At 48.5% G+C, this 23,933-nt stretch overlaps 7 protein-coding genes across 7 annotated transcripts; 4 read left to right on the top strand and 3 right to left on the bottom strand.

Moving 5' to 3' along the window:
• Positions 1-612: 612 nt before the first annotated feature.
• Positions 613-1,160, top strand: H6S33_009114 (uncharacterized protein; the record flags this gene model as incomplete). Its single annotated transcript, XM_044840473.1, has 2 exons — positions 613-745; positions 856-1,160. The coding sequence occupies 2 exons, from the start codon at positions 613-615 to the stop codon at positions 1,158-1,160; spliced, it is 438 nt and encodes a 145-aa protein (XP_044697929.1).
• A 2,068-nt stretch (positions 1,161-3,228) lies between these two features.
• H6S33_009115 (uncharacterized protein) lies at positions 3,229-4,613 on the bottom strand (the record flags this gene model as incomplete). Its single annotated transcript, XM_044840474.1, has 2 exons — positions 3,229-3,458; positions 3,560-4,613. 2 exons carry the CDS (start codon positions 4,611-4,613, stop codon positions 3,229-3,231), a joined length of 1,284 nt encoding a protein of 427 aa, XP_044697930.1.
• Positions 4,614-5,246: 633 nt separating this feature from the next.
• H6S33_009116 (uncharacterized protein) lies at positions 5,247-6,993 on the top strand (the record flags this gene model as incomplete). The annotated part of the gene is made up of 4 exons (XM_044840476.1): positions 5,247-5,624; positions 5,734-5,847; positions 6,130-6,321; positions 6,445-6,993. 4 exons carry the CDS (start codon positions 5,247-5,249, stop codon positions 6,991-6,993), a joined length of 1,233 nt encoding a protein of 410 aa, XP_044697931.1.
• Positions 6,994-7,697: 704 nt separating this feature from the next.
• Positions 7,698-8,365, bottom strand: H6S33_009117 (uncharacterized protein; the record flags this gene model as incomplete). The annotated part of the gene is made up of 4 exons (XM_044840477.1): positions 7,698-7,734; positions 7,795-7,832; positions 7,893-8,238; positions 8,331-8,365. The coding sequence occupies 4 exons, from the start codon at positions 8,363-8,365 to the stop codon at positions 7,698-7,700; spliced, it is 456 nt and encodes a 151-aa protein (XP_044697932.1).
• Positions 8,366-9,864: 1,499 nt separating this feature from the next.
• H6S33_009118 (uncharacterized protein) lies at positions 9,865-11,885 on the top strand (the record flags this gene model as incomplete). The annotated part of the gene is made up of 5 exons (XM_044840478.1): positions 9,865-10,370; positions 10,443-10,552; positions 10,615-10,837; positions 10,892-11,018; positions 11,073-11,885. The coding sequence occupies 5 exons, from the start codon at positions 9,865-9,867 to the stop codon at positions 11,883-11,885; spliced, it is 1,779 nt and encodes a 592-aa protein (XP_044697933.1).
• A 7,162-nt stretch (positions 11,886-19,047) lies between these two features.
• On the bottom strand, positions 19,048-20,366 carry H6S33_009119 (uncharacterized protein; the record flags this gene model as incomplete). Its single annotated transcript, XM_044840479.1, has 4 exons — positions 19,048-19,104; positions 19,178-19,656; positions 20,123-20,227; positions 20,288-20,366. The coding sequence occupies 4 exons, from the start codon at positions 20,364-20,366 to the stop codon at positions 19,048-19,050; spliced, it is 720 nt and encodes a 239-aa protein (XP_044697934.1).
• A 1,433-nt stretch (positions 20,367-21,799) lies between these two features.
• H6S33_009120 (uncharacterized protein) lies at positions 21,800-23,204 on the top strand (the record flags this gene model as incomplete). Its single annotated transcript, XM_044840480.1, has 3 exons — positions 21,800-21,824; positions 21,885-21,998; positions 22,069-23,204. 3 exons carry the CDS (start codon positions 21,800-21,802, stop codon positions 23,202-23,204), a joined length of 1,275 nt encoding a protein of 424 aa, XP_044697935.1.
• Positions 23,205-23,933: the final 729 nt, after the last annotated feature.

The raw sequence follows: 23,933 nt of genomic DNA on the forward strand, positions 1-23,933 counted from the left end.
TCAATTAGGACTGATCTAATAACCTTTTAAAGGCGATTTTGCGGCAAGCTCGTATATTGAGGCCTAAGGAACCTCCCCAATTCGATGCGTCGGGCCTTCAACGTAATCTGACAGCTTTACATTGATCCTAATTCATCTCTTTCTTTGATCAAGCTGCTGTTTCAGCCTTTCTCCAGGAATTTCAGTTCATACTGTAGTTGGCCATATACATGAAACATACATAATATTCAAAACAAGAGAATACTAGATGTATGTGTTCATCTAACCAGCTTTAAAGGCCACTTGTTTTTTTTTATTAATTTCAAAGTCTTTAATTGCGCAAACAGGGCCAGCCCTATTTTGCGGTTCTCTGATAGGTTAAGATCTCCTATCTGCCAATCAGAATCAGAACTTGTAGCTGGAGTCCTTTGCGCAAAGACCATTTTAACCTTCGACTAGTATACTGTCACGCGTAGAAACTATAATTTGTAGTCAATGCTTAGTAAAGTAGCAAATACGTAGCATCAGCAGGCGAGATCTGGACATCTGGCCCCTCATTGAAGAATCAGCTCTTGAAGCATCTACATCTCGAACTCACGGCCAGTAACCCCGCGGAGGAAGAAAAAAGAAGCAATGAGTGATCCACAGATCAATCAGCCTATGGCGCCGCCAAAAGCACACACCCGACAACAGAGGAGCATGGGATTGCTCGAGCTCCCATACGTCACGGTTGCAGAGAGCCGCCCAGACACTCCGTGCGATGCAAGTAATAAGTTCAAAAAGAAGAAGAAAAAAAAGAGAGAAAGATATCTGCCCCGCAGTAGCTTACGAGTACTATCATTTAGGGGAACACACAATTGACCACCAATCTCCAAGAGGCAGAGATCACAGCACTCCGTGCTGAGAACCTAAGACTGGGCGAAGAGAATCTCAAGCTTGCTGGAGAACTCGTAAATACTTCAAAGTCCCTCAAAACCGCTGTCAAATTTTGGATGAAAGCGGAGGATGAGCTGGGGAAGCTGCTGAAGCTTTCCCAGAACAATCTTCAGAGAGAGATGCGCGTTGAAAAGCCTAAGGATGAGGAGAAGAAGGACAAAGAGGATACAGAGGAAGAAAGCGATTCTGGCGCTTACGAGGACGCTCTTGACGCCCTTGAGGAGGATGGCGGGACTTTGGTTTGACATGCATCATGGTTTGAGGGGCTGGTTGCTAGCAGGTGTTTTGAGTACCTACTCGATCCCACCGTGCACGGAACTGGGGTACTGAGTAAAAGTACGGTTTCTTTTTTTCTCTTTTTCTAACCCCGAGACATGCGATTTTCATTGCACAATAAAGTTACATATACGCTTTTCTATCCTCTTGAGATCCAAGAGCCGCAGTTTCATAATCGTTCAAGGGCTAGGGTTTCTTCTAGTGTGGATCATGGGTAATCACTCGAACGGTTTAACACAATGCACAGCCCTCTTTCCAGCGGGGAAGAGAATTTTATTAGTCAAAAAGGAATTTCTCCGGACCCCGCTTTTGCCTATGACTATCAAGGCGTGCAAAGGCTCAAAGAATGCTGGAGATTTCCCTCAAGCCTAGGCGGAAAATTAAATTAGCATTCACTATAACGACCATTGTGACGGTCCACGATATCCGTGAACTTTCCCGACGCCATTTTCTCCTTAGTTCTTCGCTTGATGAATTAAGGTTTTGCTAACTTATAAACCAATGATTAGACTCGGCGTTCAATCTTGATCTTTTTTTTTCTTCTCCTCACACCTTCCCCTTCCTCATCCACCAACACATTGACCATCACCGTAGCCTAGCTGCAAGGCAATGCACCTACTGACATTTCTCATGGGCCCGCAAAAAGTTCACTTCAAGCTCGCTGCCTACCGGTAACCACCGTGCCCTGCAGGAATCACCAAGCTGCCCGATATGTCTCTCGCTAGGCGGCAGCCGAGCGGCAGTTCCTGCCCACAACGCTACATGCTGCACCGCACACCATCGAATTTCACTACGGTTGTCACGACTTACACTGAGTGTAGAGCAGAGCTCTCTAAGATTGGGGAACGACCCCCCCGCTATCTAAGGCTTGATGCATTTCCCGATAGATCCTCTCCACAGCCATGAAACCACACGATCTCATGTGGGCTAAATTTAATACAATATAACGTAAAAGGACTTAATCCAAATTTAAACCCGCAGAGGCCTTAGTGGGTCCTTTGTGTTTCTTCGTGCGGGATCGTGGTGCCTGGTCTGGCATGGCTTCCTCACGTGTGTCTTGCCTGAGGCTGAGACCAAGGTTGAGCTAGGTAGCTAGGGGAAGGCTCCGATCTGGAGAATTAAGATACCGCCTTGTCGTGGGGACCTCCGTCTGATTAAACACCCCACAAAACAGAGGTAGCAAGAGTTGAAACCCAATGCGCACGAGATAGCGGGGATGTGCCCCGCGAGGCACACACATGTTATCGGGCACCCCAGCCTGATTACCTAGTGCCATGGATTTTGGGGGAAAAACGTATGTACCTATGTATGCTGCGATATTTCACTATCAGACCCCACAGATTCTTTTACAAGGTCGTGTCTAGAGTAGCTAGCCTAGGCAGAAGTTCCTCTATATGCTCGGGTCATTTGTATAATTCCGCAGAGGACGAGTGTATATAAGCGTGACCACCCCCTCCATCAAGTTGTGGCAGGAAATGATTGGTGGGGCAAAAATCCTATTGGTGGGTTTGTCTCCGTAGATGAGTGAAAAGAGACTGGTCCGTCCGGACGAGACGACCCACACGGCGGAGGGGGGGTCAATGATCACGGTACCATGTACCAATGGGGTATTTTCGTCATTGAATCAGCCGTGCCTTCCTGTGAAAATGAGTTTACGTGAAAGCTTCTCATTAAGTATTATTACCCGCCGAATGAGTTATATGAAAAGCCTCCCATTAAGTATTATTAACCACCGGGCCTCGTTTTCCCCGGGTAAAAGAGAGCTAAAAACTACAAGTACCGACAATTAAAAAGCACTATAAAGAGTTAATGAACTACATGTACTGCAGTGCATTTCCCCCGGCTAGCTTGCCATACACAAGGTAATTGCTTAGACAAATGTAGCGCATGTCTAGTCGGTATGAGCCAGACATTCTCCACACAATTACGTATTAGTAGTATACGGTATTCCCTTTCGCTATCGCCGCACCTACCACAACTACAACAAAGCGTAGTTTCTGAAAAAGTACTGCGCTGCCTATGGAATCACAAAGTAGATCACTCGTCAGTCATCTCATCACCACCGTCCCCATTCTCAGCAGGAGCCGTAGCCGTAGCCGTAGCCGTAGCCGTAGCAGCAGTAGCAGTATTCTCGGCCTCCGGTTTCCAGTGGCCGTCCCAGTTGAACTTGATTGCCTCGTCGCCCCACGTAAACCATCCCTCGGTGAGGTTTCGCCCGAATATCTCACAGGCCCTGTAGTTCTCCGGTAGATATGGCTCCACGAGCTCTATGCTGCCAGGTAAGTACCGGTACAGCGCAATGATCCAAACAAAAGAGCGCAAAAACACCAGATTAAGCAGAGAGGAGAAAGATCCCCAAAAAACGCACCTTTGACCCCCGGCTTCCTCGAATGCAAATCCGGCACCGCCACAATCGTCCTCCCCGGCACCCTGCCCACCCCCACCCCCACCCCCACCTCCTCCTCCTCCACCCCGAGCTTAACCCTCTTGCCCTCCCTCCCCCTCCTACCACTACCGGGCTTCCTCCCAAACACAAGCACCTCATACGGCTTCCGCATCGCCGCCTCCAGCGCCACCACGGGCTCGCCCGCACTCGTAACCTTCACCCACACCCACTCCCCCGCCTCCTCCACCCCCCACCGCGCAAACAGCCGCTCCACCACAAACGCGCGGTACCTTGGTTTATTCGTGATCCACACGCCCACCAGCGCCCCGGGGGCCAGCGCCGTGCCTAGCGGCAGCTGCAAGAGCTCGTGAATGTTGAAGCGCGACAGCGTGGCATATGCGTTGCTGCGCGCCGCGGAGCGGTTGGGCCACGGCGGGTCGAGGAGGGCAAAGTCGAAGCGCCCGCCTGCGGCGGCGGCGGTGAAGGCGCTGAATGTGGCGGCGGAGGCCTGGAAGCGCGAGAGGAGGAAGGAGGCGCGCGGGGGCAGGTGGAAGAGCTTGGGCGGGGAGGGGTGGGTGAGGGTTAGCGTGAGCCAGGAGTCGGAGGCGTTGGTGATGGGGATGGCGTGGATGTCGGAGATGTCGGCGAGGACTGTGGGCGCGGTGAGGGTGAGGGCGATGCCTTCTTGGTGGTCGTCGGGGAGCGAGGGCTGCAGGAGCGGCGTGCAGGCGTGGAAGTCGAGTTCGGAGTGGGCGGGTGGGGGGGAGTCGGTGCTGCGCGGGCGGTGGTACGGGCCCGTGTAGTTTGCGTGCAGGTCGGCGAGCGCGGCGGTGAGCGTGGGGAGGAGGCGCGCGTGCAGGGCGGAGAGCGACTGCGTGAAGGGCGTCTGCTGCTTGGGGTCGGCGAGGGCGTGCGGTGCGGCGAGGGGCTTGTGCGTGCTGCGCGGGGCGAGGCCCGGCGGCGCGGAGAGCGTGCTGGGGATGTCGAGGAGGAGCGTTTGTGTGGCGGGGCAGGCGCGCAGCAGTGAGGGGGGCATCGCGGGGTGTGCGTATATGTGAGTGAGTGAGTGAGCGAGTGAGTGAGCGAGTGAGCGAGTGTGAGTGAGTGAATGTGTTGGACCATGCGCGTGAGAGAATGTGTGTTGTGTAGTCTGTAGGGCAGGGCAGGGTTGTTGCTAGCACGGCACGGCACGGCACAGGGAGGAAAGCACCAAAGGGACGGGAGTGAGTGAGTGAGTGAGTGGGCGAGTGCGTGGATGCCGTATTGTAGCAGCAGCAGTAATAGCAATAATTGATACCGGCCAACTGGGAAGCTCAACAATGCTAAGGTCGGTCGATCTCTTGGGCAATTGCTTGAACAAAGACCCACAGCGATATATCCCCTGTGAACACCTGCAACGGCTCCCTCCCTCTCATTGGCCCGTTACACGCGCAGAGTGACGCCCGCACCCCTGCAACGGCAACGGCAACGGCAACGGCACTCACCTCGCTCGCTCTCAACAACACCTCGGCAGGCACCTGGACACCGACCGTGATAGCAGCAGCTCCATCGAAACCCTCCCTCCCTCCCCCTTGCCCACCCCCGAGGAACCCGCTCAATCCTCAATCCTCACCACCAACCCACCAACCCATACACACCACAGAGCTCAAACACCCCCCTAGAGCTCACCATGGAGTTCATGTCCAACGTGTCGTCGGGCCTCGACTCGTCCAAGCCCTCCCTCTTCGAGCTCCTCTCCGAGTCGCAGCTGCGCGACCTCCTCGAGCCCTCGGTCCGCTACGTGCTCGCCGTGTTCACGCAGCGCCACCCGCGCTACCTCATCCACATCTTCAACCGCTACGATGAGGTCTACGCGCTGTTCATGCTGCTCGTCGAGCGCCACTACCTCACGCGCTGGGGCGGCAGCTTCACGGAGAACTTTTACGGCATCAAGCGGGAGCGGGTGCTGGCGAGGGATCTGCCGCGCGCGGCGAGGGCCGTGCCGGATGTGGCGGCGGCGAGTACGAGGTTGAGGAGGGGGGATGTGTGGAGGAGTTTGTTTTTGATTGTGAGTTGTTGCTGTGTGTTGTGGGTGGTGGGTGGTGGGTGGTGATTTGGGGGGGGGGGGTATTGTGTGAGTGAGTGAGAATTTGTGCTGATTGATGGGAGTGTGATAGGTTGGGGTGCCGTATTTGAAGAGGAAGCTGGACGACGCGTATGAGATCCATGCTGGCGGTGCCGCGGCGAATTTGTTTGGCTCGAATTATCGCAATGACGAGCCGGCGGAGAATGTGAGTTGTGGTCATTTCTATCATTTCCCTTGAGTAGTCTACTAGAGTAGTTTAAGACTATCTCTTAAGTAGTTTACTACTATACACCTCTTAAGCAATAGCTACTACAATTCTTTGGAGTAGTTTAATTGCTGTCTCTTGAGTAATATTTACCACTATTCTTCTGAGATACTTTAATTACTACCTCTTGGGCCCTCTACTGCTACTATCTCTCTTTGAGTATTTATTAGCAGTAGACCACCACACTTCCCACATATCAATCACTGACACTCCTCCCCACAGGCCACCGCCCGCGAAAAGCTCCTTTACTACCTCAAGAAGCTCCTCCGCAAGATCTACCCCACCATCAACGCCGCCTACTACCTCTCCACGCTCGCCTTCAACCTCGCCTACCTCTTCGACAAATCCCACTACCACACGCCCTTCCACTTCCTCGTCAACATCCGCATGCGCCGTCTCAATGAGGCCGACCACGTACGTTTCTCCCCCCTCTCCTCCCCTGCAGCGAAAAAAAAAAAAAAAAAAAAAACCCCATCCTAATAATCATTACCTATAAATTACAACCAAAAAAAAAAAAACTAACACTCAAATCCACAGCGCGCATTCGAAGCCGCCTCCCGCCCCACCTCCCGCCCCGGCGCCGCCCCCTCCCTCACCGCCCGCACCCTCCTCTCGCCCACCGCGCTCTCACGCCTCATCCTCCCGCGGCTCCTCGACTCACTCAAGATCCTCCTCCCCACCAGCATCTTCTTCCTCAAGTTCCTCGAGTGGTGGCACGCCTCCGACTTTGCGCGCCAACTCTCTGCCAAGACGGCCGCATCCATCGAGCTGCCGCCGCCATGGACCATCCCGCCGCCGCCGCCGCCGCCGCCGGCCGACGACGACAGCGAGGAGGAGGGGCACGGCATGGAGCGGCAGGGGCGCAAGTTGGTCAAGGTGCAGGAGGATAGCCGCATCTGCGCGATATGTGAGAATGAGTTGACGAATCCGACGGCCGTGCAGACGGGCTATGTGTTTTGCTATCCGTGCATCTTCCGGTGGGTGCAGGAGGGCGAGGAGGAGCCGGGGAGCGGGAAGGGGTGCTGTCCGGTGACGGGGGTGAGGCTGTTGGGTGGTACGGAGGGGTTGAGGAGGATTATGGTTTAAGCTTTCGGGGGAGGGAAGGGAAGGGAAGGGGGGGGGAGGTTAGATTTGGGGGTAGACTTTTTAGGTAGTAATGATATCTTTTTTTTTTATTATTATTTGTTTTTTCATTTGTTCTAGTGGTAGTTTGGTAGTGGTTATTGGTTGTGGTGAGCATGGCCGGGAGCGTATTGGGGATCAAGTTGCAATTGGGAGGGCGGTATTGTTACAGGTACATATATATAAACTACTTCACACTAGATGCGCGACACGGCATGTGCAAAAAAAAAAAAAAGTCATTGGCTACATATCAATAGTTGTTATCAGACATTGCGTGCAAGTACTCAATGTTAAACCTCATATATTTTGTGCAAGTGCTCAATGTTAAACAGATATTGCGTATAAGTGCAAGTGCTCAATGTTAAACAGTAAACTATGGAACCAAGATCGGATGCGACTGCTTCAACTTGTTTTTTGTTTTTTTTACTTTTTTGATAAGGAAAGGCAGGTACATACTTTCTTTTTGATTTGGCTGCCGTGTCATAACTACATAACGGCAATTGACTCAAACACAAGCTTAACGGAAGGGGCGGGATAAGAGGATAGGACGTTACGTTACTCGTACAGGTGGGTGTGCGGGATAAGAGGATGTGACGTTACTCGTACATCTGTACAGGCGGGCGGGTGGGCGGGCGGGCGGGCGGATGATACTCTATCTCTCTGTGCCTTCAGCGCGTTTTGGCGTTTGTGGCGAGGAAGAGGAGACTGGTGATTCAGTTAGTGACAGTTGAAGGAGAATACTAGTAATAAAAAAAAAAAACATACCAAGTGGCAATAATCACCACCGTAATAATCCCCAACACCTGTCCCAACTGTCAGTACCACCCACCACACACACGGAACCAGTACCACCAACTACTCACCACCTGCGTCTTCGCACCACTCTGCACCAGCGCCGTCTTTCGACGATACAGCTGTATAGTCTTGAGGTAGTTTGCCAGGCCCGCAAACAGGCACGCCAGGCTAAGGGACCAGAAGATGATCCCCAGGGGCATGCTCATTCTGCGCTCCAGCTGCGTGGGCTCGCGCTTGAAGTGGAAGGAGATGACGATGGCGATGGAGACGACGCAGAGGTAGACGGACAGGCGGAGCCACGAGAGGAAGTTGCGCTCGTTGGCGCAGTGGTCGCGCGCATCGCTGGCGTCGTTGGTGAAGAGGAGGGGGGAGATGAAGGGGGAGGAGAGAATGATGGGGCTGTTGGAGTCGAGCCTGGTGGGGGTTAGTTGGAGCACGATATGTAGCTACATGTAGCTAGCTATGGGGATGATGGAGGGGATGGGATGGAGGGGATGGGGCCTTACTCGTCGATGTTGACTGGGGGGAGGCAGTTCGACATGGCGGGAGGAGGTTAGTTTAGTTGTTAGTGCTGCACTGTACTCTACTCTAATCGCGCAATTGAGCCCAGTTGTTTCGTCACTCGCGCTCAGCAACACAGAAGAGGTTGTTTGCGGGGGTGGGTTGGGGGTTGTGGGGGGGGAGCTTCACGGGTTTCCTAAGAGCTCCCTTCCCTCCCTGCTGGGATGTGCGTTCTCGCTTATCACGGGGGAAGGCAGGGATGTGGGTTCTGCCGGAAGGTGTAGCCGCATATTACCACTGATCTGCGGAGGGTCTTGTTTTTTGTGTTTTGTTTTTTCTGTTGTTTCTGTGTCCCAGGTTTAAATCACTCTGCAGACCCTTCCTCCAGATCGGATCGTTTCATGCATCGCCACGGGTCGGGATGCAGTCCGTGATGGGGGATAGGGTTCATGGATGATGGGGGTTTGATGGGGGGGATGCGAGATCAGATATGAGATAGAGTGAGTACAGACAAGGAAGACTCACTTACTCACTGCCGAGACGAGACATTTTGTGAGATCTCTAGGAGCAAGGAATGGGGGATTTGAGAGTGGGATGGGCCCATGATGGGGACGGATGTCTGGCTATCGCGACCTCAGACAGGGCCCTCAATTGCTTATCTGAGTTGACGGTTCTAGATCTCCACCCACCGGGGAATTAAGACCCTTTTGTCCCCCTTCCGTTCTCCACGGTCATGTGTGGTGTGCTACTTAGGCCTTCTTCTTCTCTTCCCTTTATGCTGCAGGGTCCTGTCAGTGGCTGGCTGGTAAAGTAGGTAACTAACTACTAAGGGAGGGGGTATTTTTGTAACTTAGAGTAGGCAGAGTAGAGTACTCTAGGTAGGTGCTCTACTCTAACTCTCCCGATAATAGCCTTACTTTTCCTACTCCAGATATGAACGTGAAAGTTTTTTTTTTTTTTTTTTCCTTTTTGTAATTGTCAGAAAACTCGCATTGCACTGCAGAACCCTCTCTCTGCCTACATGCTCATACATACACCCTGCATCACACCCCCATCACTCATTCCCAGGGGAGAGAGCAAGCAGCACTTCCTCTCATTATTGCGCTGCACACCCGGAGGTCCTCGTCGTTCCTATTGGCCTTGTGGCTATTTGCACCTCCCGCTTTTAACTCTTGTAATGACTTCCCCCCCAGAATGGCATATCCATGCCGTTCGCACACACACCCTCCGACCGCTCTGTTGGTTCGGTGATTCGTATCTTGATCTTCTCCTGCGTCTTCCCATCATCATCATTGCCTACCCTACCTACACACTATATTACCCACCTTCTCCCTCTCACACACACACACGCACACCCAAGATCATACGGCATTGATCCTTCTTGTATAGATATCGATATCACTATTCTAACTCCATGAGCAGCAGAAATCCGTAATATAATACCTATTTCAGAAACAGCTCCCGAGTAACAAAGACACACATATACGCACACCATACATACGTAGTAGCAGTGACTGATCACCGCACCGCCCTCATTTCATGACTTCCCACAATAACAACAACACCACCTCCTCACCACACCAATCTGGCCTGTCCGCCCTCTGGAGTCACTACAGAGGCTCCCCCTCCCACCTGGACAATGACGACAGCAGCAGCGCCGTTATAGTCGACGATCACGACCACACCAACCACAACCACCTTGCTATTCCCACCACCGCAGACGACGACACAACGCCCCTCCTCTCCCGCCAATCTGACTCCAGCCGTCTCTCACTCGTAGGAAGCTACCGCCGCCCCTCGTTCACGTTTGGAAACGCTCGTCCCTCGTTCGTGCCGGGTTCCTCGATACCAACTGAGTCAGGCTTCCTGAACAGGGCTGAGATCGCAGACATGGTGGCCGAAGAGCAGAGCTTGTTGAAGGATAACCATATTGTATCCCCCCACTATGGCACGCTAGCATCGCGGCCGGCGTCGATGGCGTGTGAGGAACGTGGCGAGGTGCCAAAGTGGGATGAGGCCGTTGCGAGTGGCATGGTACACACGACGTACAAGAGGGAGCTCCTTGTGCTTGTTAAATATACACTGCCGTTGTATGTGACCTTTTTATTGCAATACAGCTTGACGTTCGCGTCGTTATTCTCAGCAGGCAATTTGGGCAAGGATGAGCTGGCGGCGGTGTTGCTGGCCACAATGACGGCGAATATCACAGGGTATGCAGTATATCAAGGTAGGGTCAATTGGGTTGTACAAACGGAAAATTGTGCGAGTGATAGCTGATGCGGTGTTTAGGATTGAGTACGTCGTTGGACACACTATGCGCACAGGCGTATGGATCAGGAAATAAAACTCTCATTGGTCTGCATTTGCAGAGAATGATTTGTTTTCTTATGTGTATAACTGTGCCGGTTATCATCATCTGGCTATTCTCTGAGGAGATTCTCACCTTCCTAATTCCAGAACCTGAGCTGGCCGTGTTGGCTGGAAGGTATTTGAGAATTCTCACAATTGGAGCGTGAGTCATCCCCGCCTTCTGTGAGTATTATAAGAAGACTAACCTGTATCACAGCCCAGGATATGCTTGCTTTGAGGCGGGAAAGAGGTTCGTACAGGCACAAGGTAACTTTACCGCCTCGACCTATGTGCTCTTGTTCTGTGCTCCCTTCAACGCAATTATGAACTATATTCTCGTCTGGGTATGCTGAAACCCCCGGACCTTTCGTCTGATGTTCCACTAACATCCTACATAGCACCCCAAATATGGCTTTGGCTTCTCTGGTGCTCCGACCGCCGTGGTAATCACCGATTGGATGATGCCCCTCCTCCTTTTGCTCTATGTCCGCTTTGTCGATGGCTACGACTGTTGGGGCGGCTTCACCCGCAAGGCCCTCATCAACTGGTGGCCAATGATCAAGCTATCTCTCCCGGGTCTCGTCATCGTCGAAGCCGAGTTCATCGCCTTCGAGTTGCTCACCCTCCTCGCATCCTACTTTGACACCGCCCATCTCGCCGCCCAATCCGTCCTCGTCACCGCAACAAGCATCGCTTTCCAGCTCCCCTTTGCCCTCTCAATTGCCTCCTCCACGCGCGTCGCCAACCTTCTCGGTGCTACCCTCGAAGACGGCGCCAAAACCGCTGCCTACGCCGGCTTTATCGCAAGCATCTTCCTCGGCATAGTCAACCTCCTGTTCATGATCTCCGCGCGCGGCTGGTTTGTCCACCTGCTCACGCAGGATCCCGAGGTCATTGCATACGTGGTCAGCGTGATGCCGGTCACGGCACTTTTTCAGGGCTTTGACGCAATTGCGTCCATGGGCGGCGGGATCCTGCGTGGACAGGGAAGACAGCATATCGGCAGCTATATCAGCATTGTTGCGTACTACTTCTTGGCCATCCCAATATCGGTCATCACGGCGTTCGTGTTTGGGTGGGAGCTGTATGGCCTGTGGAGCGGTGTTGCGGTTGCGCTGATTTTTGTGGCAATTATTCAGACGACGATTGTGCTTAGGACGGACTGGAAGAAGGTGGTTAATGATGCGGCGGCGAGGATCGAGGGGGCGTAGTTCTATGTGTGTGCGTAATTGTTGTGGACTTAGAAGGCTTGGGGGGCTAGACATACCCTTTTTTGCTTTTTTGCTTTTTGTATGTGCGTGTGCGTGTGCGTGTGCGGGGGAAGTGGAATAATGTTATTGTGCACAGGATGGGCAATGTTGCATGTATATATCGTGATGTGAGATGACTGTGATGTTATGGTAAAAGTTTGTGTTCTGCCTGTGTCTGTGCTATATCATGATTTGGTTGCAGTTGTTGGATGATCTTGGTTGGATCTAATGTAAGGATTATCTGCTTTAGAGTTGGGTATCTGCCGATATCATGGCTTTGTGAAGTAGGGTTACTGCGTTATATCAAGTTCCAACCTGGTGTTCGAACGTTCCCTATAGGCCAATCTATCCATCACTTCCTCCTACACAATAAGCACTTCAAGACAGGAACACCCCGGCCACCCCAAGTTTCGAAACCTGCAAGAGGCCGAAGGGCCCTACCATACCCATTGGACAAGCAAACACTTCTCTGCACCTATCTTCCCCTTCCTCTGCTGGCCTTCTGATGTACTGCTATCACGGCCCGTATCTACATATTAGTCCCATGGGATACCGGATACGAGGCACTGCTGGATAAAATGACTTCATCTGTGTGCTTGACCGAGTGATGGCCTGTGACGCTGCCCTGGATGGGTCTTGGGATGGGCGGACGGTGGGGTGGTTGTGGAGATAGATGGAATAGGGTACTTCACGCATTGATACTGGTGGTTGTTGGGCTGGGAGGGAGGGAGGGGGTGCTGTCGCGGGTTAGCTTGTTCTGTGGTGCCACTCCCACTCCTCTTGTAATACCGGGCCAGGTGCAGCACAACTCTTTGTATTTCCCTGTGGAGGTATTCTGGACTTGTAGTGCTTAGTAAATCTAGAGGGGGATGGTGCGTCTTTATAAGTTCTTCTTTCAATGGGGAGCGCGGGAGACAACACCTTGGCGCGATTTGGCGTGATGCCCCGCTAAACCTGGCGAGTGATCTTTGGTGATTGAGTCATGGGGGGATGCGTGTTCGTGGCGTACTCTTGGCGAGGGATGGGCCTTGAGATCACGAGGTAGCAAGTCAACCACCGCCTAGAGGAAACCTCCACATGCAGTAGCTATACGTGGCCTTCATACCCCCCGCTTCTGAGAGGTCCCTAACTACAATGATACAGCTTGCTACTACGTACAGAAACGGTGTACTCTATCCAACAAAGCTAGGGCTTTACTCTACGATGGCCGGACGGGTCCATTAATTATACTGGTCTTCGTGAATGACTGGATTATGGGCGCCTCAATACTCATCAGACCTCGATATTTGATTTCCCTCGAAATATGGCATGGAGGAAGCTAGCATGGAAACCAATGTACGGGCGTGTGATTAATGTTAGCAAATCTTGAAGATATTTAGTCTTATTATGGGTATGGGTTGGTCTACCAAGGCTTTACGCGAACACTTCATCTCTCCACTGTTAAGTTGGACGTTTTCTCGCATGAACACTTCCCAGGCACTAGGTGGAATCCATCAAAAAGGATCAAATAGTTAATCAGTAAGTAAATTCAATAATCGACCAAACAAGACTGATCTGGTATAGAGGGTCGAGTGATGTCCTATGTATCACCCCTGGGCCAAAATGTGGCTATGGCATTCATCATCAGTACCCCGGGCAACACTATCGCTTTGACCATGACTTCAAGTCTCATTTGAGTACTCAGAAGGATGTAGCTACTAATTACTTGGGGGCACAGGGAAAATTCCAAATCTATTGTCCATCTAGTTACTGGCGTGTGGTCTAAGATCATTTCCAACATCCGCATGTTGCCTGTGATACTCAGGGTTTGTTTAACAAAGCTTTCTAGGATTTGCATATGATTTTAGATTACTATTATGTGCAAGTAAAAAGCATTATGGTTTGTTATAGTTACTTTGCGTGTGGGCTCGATTACGGTTAATTGTTTATTGGAGTTCGTAGATATAATTTATATCTAACGACTATAAGGGTACTTACTTTATAAGGGTATCAACGATTGGCATAATTTCATTCACGTACTCTTATAAGGCCATCAAGCTAATTATAGTAGCACCAAAATCTCTGATAGATAAAAGAACGAATCAAGGATCGAAGTATGGCCTCGGAAGGTCTTAGTCGGAGATTCTATATACACGCATTACTTAAATACATATTATGATTATATCCAGTACGTAGACGGATTTGATACAATTCCTAACTCCGTAAAGTACTTATGTACATGTATTTAATTTGTAATGCTTCTTGATTAAAACCAGCTACGTACATGTATGTATACCTTGGAAATATTTCAGTATCATGAACACTTTCATAGTAAACTGCACTTGATAGTATCATCAGAAGTACGTACGTTGAAAAGATTTTACTTGCTCGTCATTCCGCAGATCTTTTGGGATCTGCCTAAAATTATAAACCCCTCAGATTCAACTGGTTACTTGGCCGGTATAGAGTAGATGATCCATCTATAAATGATTTTGAACTATTGTCTTGATTATATTTAATCACGAGTAAGAAGTGCATTTGTATTTGTCATCTGTACATATCTAGTAATCTCATCCTGCGTCTAGAGTTTCTTGAACTCACTAAACCGCAGATCTGTATGAAGGTTCACTAAAACAGTCCCAGACTTAACAGCATATACGCAAGATTCACGTAATGCCCTTACGTGTCCTCTATTTTTTGTCTCTTTGCATCCTTCTTTCCTCCTAGATCCTTCCTCTTTCCCGACCCCCTACCATGTAAAACACGCCTATGTGCTCTACCTTTTTGCCCCAATACATCTTTACCACCATAGTTTCATCTAGACGCACAACATTAGTACATATGATATTCAATATGTGATGTGTTCACGATATTCTTGAGATGGTCTCGGGTTGAAGTGGATCAGTACCAAGATGGCGGGTATGTATATGTTACCCGAAAGGATGTTCCCAACCAGTCTGTCTCTTAATGACTTGAGGTAAGAGTATGCCCTGCATAATCATACCGATGAGTTTTATCATCTTAGTTTTAAATCTGCTGCGATCGATTCCAAGGTGGTAAATGCAATACCACCGGGACCTCCAATTAATGTGGTCTGTCAACCCCGAGTCAATATGATTCCCTGCTAGACCCAGAGCTGATTATCCAACGATATCTTAGATAGAGGTATAATAGTTTCTTTCAACTGCATCATCATCGGCCATGGCTCTGGATTTAGGTGTAGATCAAGTCATAAAGTATAGACTGACCCGCAAGTTATAATGGTGACCCTAGTCCAATCCCATACCCAGGAATCAGATAACTATCATCAGATTCTACAGAAAATACTCTGAAATCTTCAAAGAGGGTTGTGCCCCACAATAGAAACACCCCAGTGCGGAAACATAGCGCAGGTTTATTAACTCCGGTCTCGGCATACACTATAAACTAAACATCATATCTTAGATTTATGTACGTATAGAATGAAGAGGGGTTCGTACAAAACCTGAAACACCTGTTCATCGTCTTCTTATGCTTGCTTCGTACTAGGAGGTATAGAAAGCTTTGATGCAAACTTAGATGAAACGTATGCAGTCGACTTGTTAGTTTTTTCCACAATATAGCGTACAAAGAGAGATGCCAACGCACGATCAATCGACCCGATCCTGAATCCTAGGCGTTGGAACCGCTGGCTTTAATCGAACAAGAGTTCGTGCCACTAGCAAGAAAGTGCAGGATTCTCTCCCCCAAAGCAGTAGGGATCCTGTGACCGAAGCATCGAGTCATGATTGCTAGGACAAGGAAGCACATCTCTCTTTCAGACGAGCCACGAATCATTGAGATGTGAGGAATCCCTGTCAAAATATGAACACAAGGTATTTGTTAACCTTGCTTCGAAAGTTCAACAAAGTTCTAAAGCCATTAAGTTATGCCTCAGGTGTCGATCATCGAAGGCTGCAGGGCTTCATAACACAAATAACAACTGGGTGTAGCTAATAATTATATATCTATTCTAGTGATCATGTCCTATGGGGACACGTAGATGTAGATTTCAACCTCCGTTTCGGTTTGGGCTTCCTCTACCGCTCTTTCCTTCCGGCTACAGCATATCTCATGTCTCTTTAACCAATCCAATATATGGCTGGTTATGTATCTGGTTGGTTACGTCTTATTGTATCACAAGGCACTAGTTCGAGCGAAGGAATCGAATGTCTTGATCGCTGACATTTTTGAAGCCTGATGTCTCAGAAGGGCTAGATATGACTTTTGTTTTGATGAAGAGCTATCCAGTAGTGTTCCTCGATCAGCAAATGTAAGGAATAGAGACATGACATGGTGCCGCCATTTCCGGTGAGTACGTGAGAATATAGATAACTCCCGATTTGTTTCCCCATGGTAACTTCCTCCTATCTATTTACCATTAGCATTGCAGAAAAACGCATGCTGGTATAGTCTTACTCTCCCATTGGCTTCTTTTCTCTTTTAACTACATGTCTGAAGTGATAAAGAAGTGAGGATCATGTGCTATCACTCGCCTATTGATATGCTCAGCCTTATGTGTGCTCCCATGCATCCTACGACACTGTTAGGCACGTTTCTCCCAGATAGGCGTAACGCTCTGGGTGCAATCAAAAGACTTGGTACCCAAATAAACCAGGGTGGGTGTAGTAGCCGGGATGTAGGCAGAGTATGGCTGGAATCCGACTCGGAGTCTACAAACCTCAGGTACCTCTTCCCTTCTTGAGACACTTCCAGAATAAATCGGTGCATTTCGCCGGACAACTCTATTTATCGCCCCCTACTAGCCAATCGGGTTCCCTCAGAATGTGCTATGTTATAAAAAGATTGTTGACTAGATCGATTTAAACCGCTGGTCTGCAGTCCACATAGCACCGACACGTCTATAAACTAGAATACAAAGCTATGTACCGTACAGGTCCGTGTGGTATGTTTAGCTGCGCCGCCCCCGCACAGATCAGGATATTCAGCCTTGTTGATCGATAAGCATACTACATGTAAATATATACCCACCTACCTACTTTTATTTCAACCAGCCACATAGAAAACGCCTGTGGATAGGTAGACAGGTAGTCACGATTAATATTCTGAGTGGTTTGGGCCGTGTTGAGCCCATGAGAGTGTCCCGAGCAGGCAGCAGGCAGCAGGGCAACAGTGTGCTGCACAGCCACAGCTGAAAATGCGGAGCCGGGTGACCCACAATTTAAAGTTTGCGGCTGTCACTGCGCTGATACGCTCCAATGCTGAGTGATTGTCTGCGGACCATTACAAAATCACCCCCCAAAAGTAATCGGTAGGTGCAGAATGCAGACCCAAGGAAGAGGTATGTGCTATTAATAGTGCTTTTATCATTCCCTTCCTTCACTTCAAAAAAAGAATATCAGCACTTTATTTGTTCTCCACGTGTGTAGACGAAAGAGCTAGTAATCATTCTGCGAATCAGCTTTCATAAAGCGCAAAAGCATGGAGACCTAGGGTTCCACTCTTCAGGGGGGTCCGATGCATACCTGCATGTAATCCGGGATCTCTGATTCGCCCAATCCAGGCCCACTAAATTCAAAGTGCATGAGAAATGCTAACTAACCAAAAATTTACTCCCGAACCCCAATACCGTCCTTCGTTGACACCGCCATCGTCATCCATCCATCAGGTAGAGAGGGGTTGGGAATGTATTATAGTTAGGACGAATGTTCTTCAATATGGTATGATGAGATGGTTGTGGCCGTTGATATGATCTATGCCGTTTGACGTCGTGCGTCCTCCTGCCCTGGGTTGCTGTCGTCGGTCAGCGCTGCATCCGCAAAAATACTAATTCGTTCAAAATTGCCCTTTCAGGTTATGATGTAACGGCAACCCCCAAAAAAAGTTCGCCGTTCGAGGGGGCCACGATAGCATGAATTGTATACATATTTTCTGTGATCAAGGGGCTATGGGAGTTCAATAATAGTGCTCGCTTCCAGGAAATGACAAAAACAAAAAACCCTCAGGATCGTTGAATCTCAGGTCACACGAAGAGAAAAAGTTTCGTTTCATATCAAAGAAAACGGTCGATTCCCGGCAATTACCGCAAAGGGTTATTTGAATGAGATCACGTGAATGGGGGTTTGACAGGTTGTGGGTGACCAGTGACTTCGAGTGATTCGTGGTGAAGGTATGCAATCACAACTGCAGGCCGCCACCATTCTCGGGCATCTCTCTTGCGTGAAATGAGGTCCGCTCGGTGATGAGGCTAATGATTACACACAACTTACTGCAGGAGTAGCAGTATCCGAGAAGTAGATATCTAATCTCCGAAACATTTGGGGAGGTATGGATTAGTAGGCCTCCTTGGCTCGTTGAGCAAGAACGTTCCACCAGATGCCGAGAGAGAGATCTTATCCATGGGCGCCAAGCTGCATGCACATGTTTACTAGGATTATAGAATGTCACGTGGTCGGTTACTCATTCATTGTTTGACTGCATAACTTCGGTACTTACCCTTTCTAGCTACTTCTCCTTAGAAATCCTACTTCTCCTTAGAAATCCTAAAATTAAATAAACCTCTTATTGCTCGGAAGCACTTTACGGTATCGATATGTAGTATCATTCCAAATACTTGTCGGATTTCTAATCTAGGTCTGAACTGCCCGGGTTTTTAAATTCTTTGTTGAGCATTATTCTGGCATGGCTTCGTGCCATACGATACAGGTGCATACTGCAGCGTCTTATTCAAAAAGCAGTTATCTAGTAAATACGAAGAGTATCAGACCAGATCTGGAGACGCTATATGTGCCGAAATAGGTGGATAGGGCTATGCCAATTCTTTTATAGTAGCTATAAAGATAGAATCCCAATTTAGAAACCCTTCGCCTAAAGAAGCTAATTCTTGTTTTGCATGCAGCTATAGATCATGTGGTAACATCAAATCATCTGTGCACGAAAGGGTAGGTTTCCAAAGATATCAAACCTTCCTAACCACAATGACATTGACTTTCTCCCCGTCTCAAACAATGAGATGAATTACTCAAAGAAATTCAATAACTGAGAAATTCCACCGCAAGATCGATGTAAGCCAGTTAGAACCACTAACTAGCACCGCATGTCGATCACCCTAGTCTAGACAGTATGAGCAAGATTTTCTAGCTACTTGGGCAAATGAGGTATTTACCTAAAGAAGCACAGTTGCGGCAAGTTTCTGCTGTCTGAGAACATCGTCGGCGATTTTCTACCAATGGTTGTAAAAATGTTAGGTACTTCTCGTATATTATTTCACGAATTGGAAGGAGTAACGTGCGAACCTTCTCGCTGTCTTCCATCTTCTTAGTCCATACCTTATTCACCGCCTTGATATCTCGAAGGAGGTGATCGAATTCTTCATCGTCTTTAGCGTCACCGGAGCGTTGCATCTGCCACCCTTGCAGTGAATCACTGTCTGCCTTTTGAACATTATTTTCTTCCCCCTTGTGTTTCAAGGCACCTTCTTCGATACCTAGATTTACAATCTCATTTACGCATTCCGTCCAACTTGCGCAGAGAATATCTAATAAATCTGTCTTTTGCTTGACCACTAGTTGGAATTTCTCAACCCTCTCTTCAAACTTTGTCGACAGAAGGGGAGTAGAGGTAAAGAGTCTTGATTTTAGCTCTGAAGCCTCTGCCAGGTACATTTGGCTTCGAGCTGTGGTCGCTCCTATCTGGGAAAGTGCCATTTGTAGGTTATCCATAAGTTTTTTTGATAGTTTCGTCGAAATATGCGACGTTGTCTTTGAGAGTGAGTCTATTGGACACGTAATAGAGTTAGTTTTAGGTATGGCCTCGGGAGGATCGAGATCAGGGACATGTCATAGCGAAAAATCACATAAGGCTGCTTTGGTAATTAAGAGGGTGGAACATGTCTTAAAAATGTCTGAGGTAATAATAATAATTGTGTTCTAAACGGATTGGGAGGAGGTGAGATGAAACATAAAACCATTCGATAGGACAACAGAAAGAAATGACGATAATTTGCTGAAGGAGTTATCGTCCAGAAGGCCATCCAGAAGGCCGACTCAAAAGCAAGATCCCGCCGGCCCCCAACGGTATTCAACATTTCTGATTCAGGCACCACTAAGGGTCAAGTAGTAAAAATAGTACAAGTTGACAATTGTGACAGGTTGCTACCAATGCAGCCTAAAGGCATACATACCGGATGTTCTCCGGAAGATCTGATTCGTCAAAGAAAAAAAAAGAGATATCGTTCTCACCATTGAATGCTTTCGCCAGTGGGTGTTCGTACATGATCCTTTTCTTTTTCCTTTTCTTAGCTGCTGAGGACAAGCCTCTTGTTTCTCCAACCGAAGTTTTTTTGTCTGGGCTGCTCGCTAAGATCTTGTCTCTCTTTTTGGCACTGCGAATATCCTTATTCTTACCAGTCCTGTTGGTCCTTACATTGGCGGCCTTGAGACCTTTAGGGGTCTTGACCCCAGCTCTACCAAAGTCGTTAGCCATGGAAGGAGTGTTCTTGGCTTCTGCACCTTCCCAGTCCTAAGATTTGTTTGGTTAATCTAAGCTGAGCTTAATTTTGGGTATTTGGTGGTCCAGACATAGAAGTGTGCTAATCAACAAGCCATGAGATGAATATGGACTGGTGGATTTGTTCAGGTGAGTGGTAAGGGCGGGAGTGAATCAGAAGAGGAGTGAATGGGTCCATTTAGGGTGTGGCTGTGGGTGTGGCTATTAGAATATCCCTGTTAGTTAGCGTAGTAGCACGGGAGAGGATCATTTTAGCGGTAACGGAAGTGCACATAGATATTTAAACATCACACAGCCACATAGAAGCGAGACGCAAGACAGCCCTGCGTCAATTGAACAGCGTCCCACACTGTCCATAGGGCGGAGGACCGTCTACAGCGGCTTGTTAAAGCTTAGAAACCAACAAGGGGTACTGTTCTACCATCCGAAGACGACAGAGCGGTATGATGACGATAATGATGGCACTGATTGGAGATGCGAACATTATTTGTTGTTTGCAAGGCGGTATGTCAGCGGCGGGCGTGAACGGAAGCTGTTGGTGCAGTTAGTAGGGATGCCTCGAATAAAGGCGAAAAGAAGGGCCGACGGCGTGGGGCAACTCAACTGCCAGCGATCACCATGCATACATGTAGTGTATACCAATACCATAAGGGTTCTAGATCTAACAATTATTTGGAATCCGTGTTAATTAAATCACTATTTCCGAATACAGACTCATGCATGACCTTAATAGAGCTGAATAAAGTAATGGAAGAGGCCATCAAAGTAATGAACAAAGAGGCCGCCGGTGCTGTGTAAGCGGTCCCGAGTTTATGTAATTCGGGGCATGTTGGCTCAAAATAGGCATTCTGAGTAGTGTGCAGGCGTTGTATGGTGTTTCCAGCTGTCACGCAAGCTCGGACCCAAAGATTGTTTGGAGATTTGAACGGAAATCCCAGGACCAAAACAACCCTGGCTTGTGGCTGCACCAGCCTTAGCATGCAGGATGCACCATTTTTTTGTGTGCATGGCTTTTTGGATCTTTCGCCCAGTAACAACTTTTGCACGATGACCCCCAAAATCTCAAGGATAGCCTGCCAGCCCCCAATACCGTTTTACAAGTATCGTTCATTTTGAGACATCCTTCTTGAGTAGACCGCAGCGGCCCGTACCTCCGCTTGGGTTGTGGAGATACATAAGGCCCACTGTATTCCCGACTCCCAGGCTCATTCATTCCATCCATCGAGTCTTCCATTCAGCCCCCAGATCTTGGTTCATTGCGTTACGGCACAGCAAAAAGGGACAACGGTCAAAACACACCTCATAGTCTACGCATCATCATCATAATACTACAAAATCCCACCTACCCCCCCCGTCACAACACTTGATCTCTGAACGAGCCAGAAATTCCCCTATATACAACTTCAAAAATGTCTATCAGATTTGGTCGTAGTGGTAATAAATACCGCAAATATACCCTGCTATCTCAATGCCTTTATTGACTCTTCATCTCAGGCAACGGTTATGACAGCTCAGAAGTCATGGAGACTGAGGATGATGACTGGAGAAAGGTCACAGACTTGAACGAACGCAGAAAAATTCAGAATAGATTGGCCCAAAGGAATTATCGTGAGTCTTCTTTGCTTTATGATCTATATTTAACCCGGGTGTTTCCGATCCTCTAACATTTCATATCAAGGCCGCAAACTCCGCCAAAGACTTGAAGAGTTGGAACGTCAAGCTGGAGCTACAAGTAGCACAACATCATCCTCAGCTAGCCCATTAAAGAAAAAGAAGAAGCAATCTGCTATTGAGACTGGTACTGCATCTGGAAGGGTTGAGAAGAAAAATGGGGGAGGACACCCGGTCAGAGCTACTAAGATTAGCAACCTGGAGAGTAGACCCTCGAGTCAAGAAGTTACTACATCGGGTGTCTCAACACAGTCTACCAGAGCTACTGCTTCCCCCAGAAATATCTATACTATGGGTGATTTTGGTCCACTATTTGCAAACCCTGAAGCCAGACATCAAAGCATTAGACAGCCTGAGCAACAGCTACCAACATGGAGCCCTCAGCCGTATCCCCAACAGCAGCAACAACAATCATATGAGCATCTGGCACAGCCTTACTACCATGCCAGTCCTCAACCAGCATTCTCTATGACACCTCATCCTCACCCAGTCTCAGAACCAGCTACATCGCCACCACAAGTCCAAGCGTACATCTCCTCCCTCCAAACCGACTCATCGTTACCGCTAACTCACACGTTTTCTCGTGGTGAAGATTCGAGTCCAATTACCCATACTTCATACCGACCCAACGTACACCAGACCCGCAGTATTAGTGATTCTGGGCACCCAGGCTTCCCTGACCTCCCTTCAACCTATTCCGCGAGCCCGGCTGTCAACCCCAATCCATTTCATCTGAACGCGCCACTCCCACGAGACGATTTTTACCTTACATTGAACTATTCCACACTCTTTAACGCCTCCCTCGAGATTGCCAAAATCCTACAAGTCTCTGAAAAGACGATGTTTGACGATGACGCTACCTCTCCATTCAACAGTCCTAGCCCAGTTTCACTTCCAGAAGGAACGGAAGATTTGATACCAACGAAGAAGCAACTAGATATTGAGCATCACCCGTATATCGATATGGTTCCATTTAAGGGGTTTCGAGATCGATTGTTGGATTGTGTAGCGGAAGGGGAGAAGACGGGAAATTACCTTGATGAAACAAAGCTGTGTCATGGGATGTACGAGAGTTGGGGTGTTTGGGGACAGACTCCATGGGAGGCGAGAAGCTGGGAAGTTGGCGAAGCGTTTGCTAGGTAAGCGCAAAACAGTTTCCTTCTTTCTTTCTGGGTCAATCTTTCCTTGGGCGTTTATTATTATTGTTTTTTCACAAAGATTTATGTTTTATGAGTACTCTTTTACGTCTAATGTGTTCGTGTGTATAACAAATCGGCGTTGGGGAGCATTTGAGCGAGCATCTTGTTTTTATTTTATTCTTTACAATTCGGAGTTTTTTTTTTTTTTTTTTTTGTTGGTTGGGGAGTTTTCTTTTTTTTATAAACCTTTACCTTGCTACCCATCTCTTTTGTTGAACTTTGCATTAGACATTTATTACATTATAAACTATTCACCTATAAATTTTTGATTCCGCTGCCTAAATTTCTTCAAAATATCCAGTCATCAATCATCACAATTAGTAGGGGGTGATGAAGCCTCAATGTTCTATTTACAGTACGAATATTTCACAACTCAACTTTCCATAGTTGTCTCTTTTCCAACTTCATCCCCCCTCGATTTCTGTACCCACGCATCTATAGAAAAAAAAGAAAAGGAAGGGGCTGACTCAAAAACCGTCCGACTACGTAAAAGGAAATATTGGTTCCTGATGGATGAAGAAATGATTAGATGCACCAACTGGTGGAGGAGACAGAGAGGCATGAAACCGCTGCACATGCCGGCGGGGAGGATTATCGGTGAAGTTGAATGATCGAGAAATGGTAAAGGCACCGTTGCCTGGTGCGGGACATGTATGCACGTGGAGGAAGGAGT

Source organism: Morchella sextelata (assembly GCF_020137385.1).
Source record: "Morchella sextelata strain SCLS chromosome Unknown scls_3, whole genome shotgun sequence".
Classification (NCBI taxonomy): Eukaryota; Fungi; Ascomycota; class Pezizomycetes; order Pezizales; family Morchellaceae; genus Morchella; species Morchella sextelata.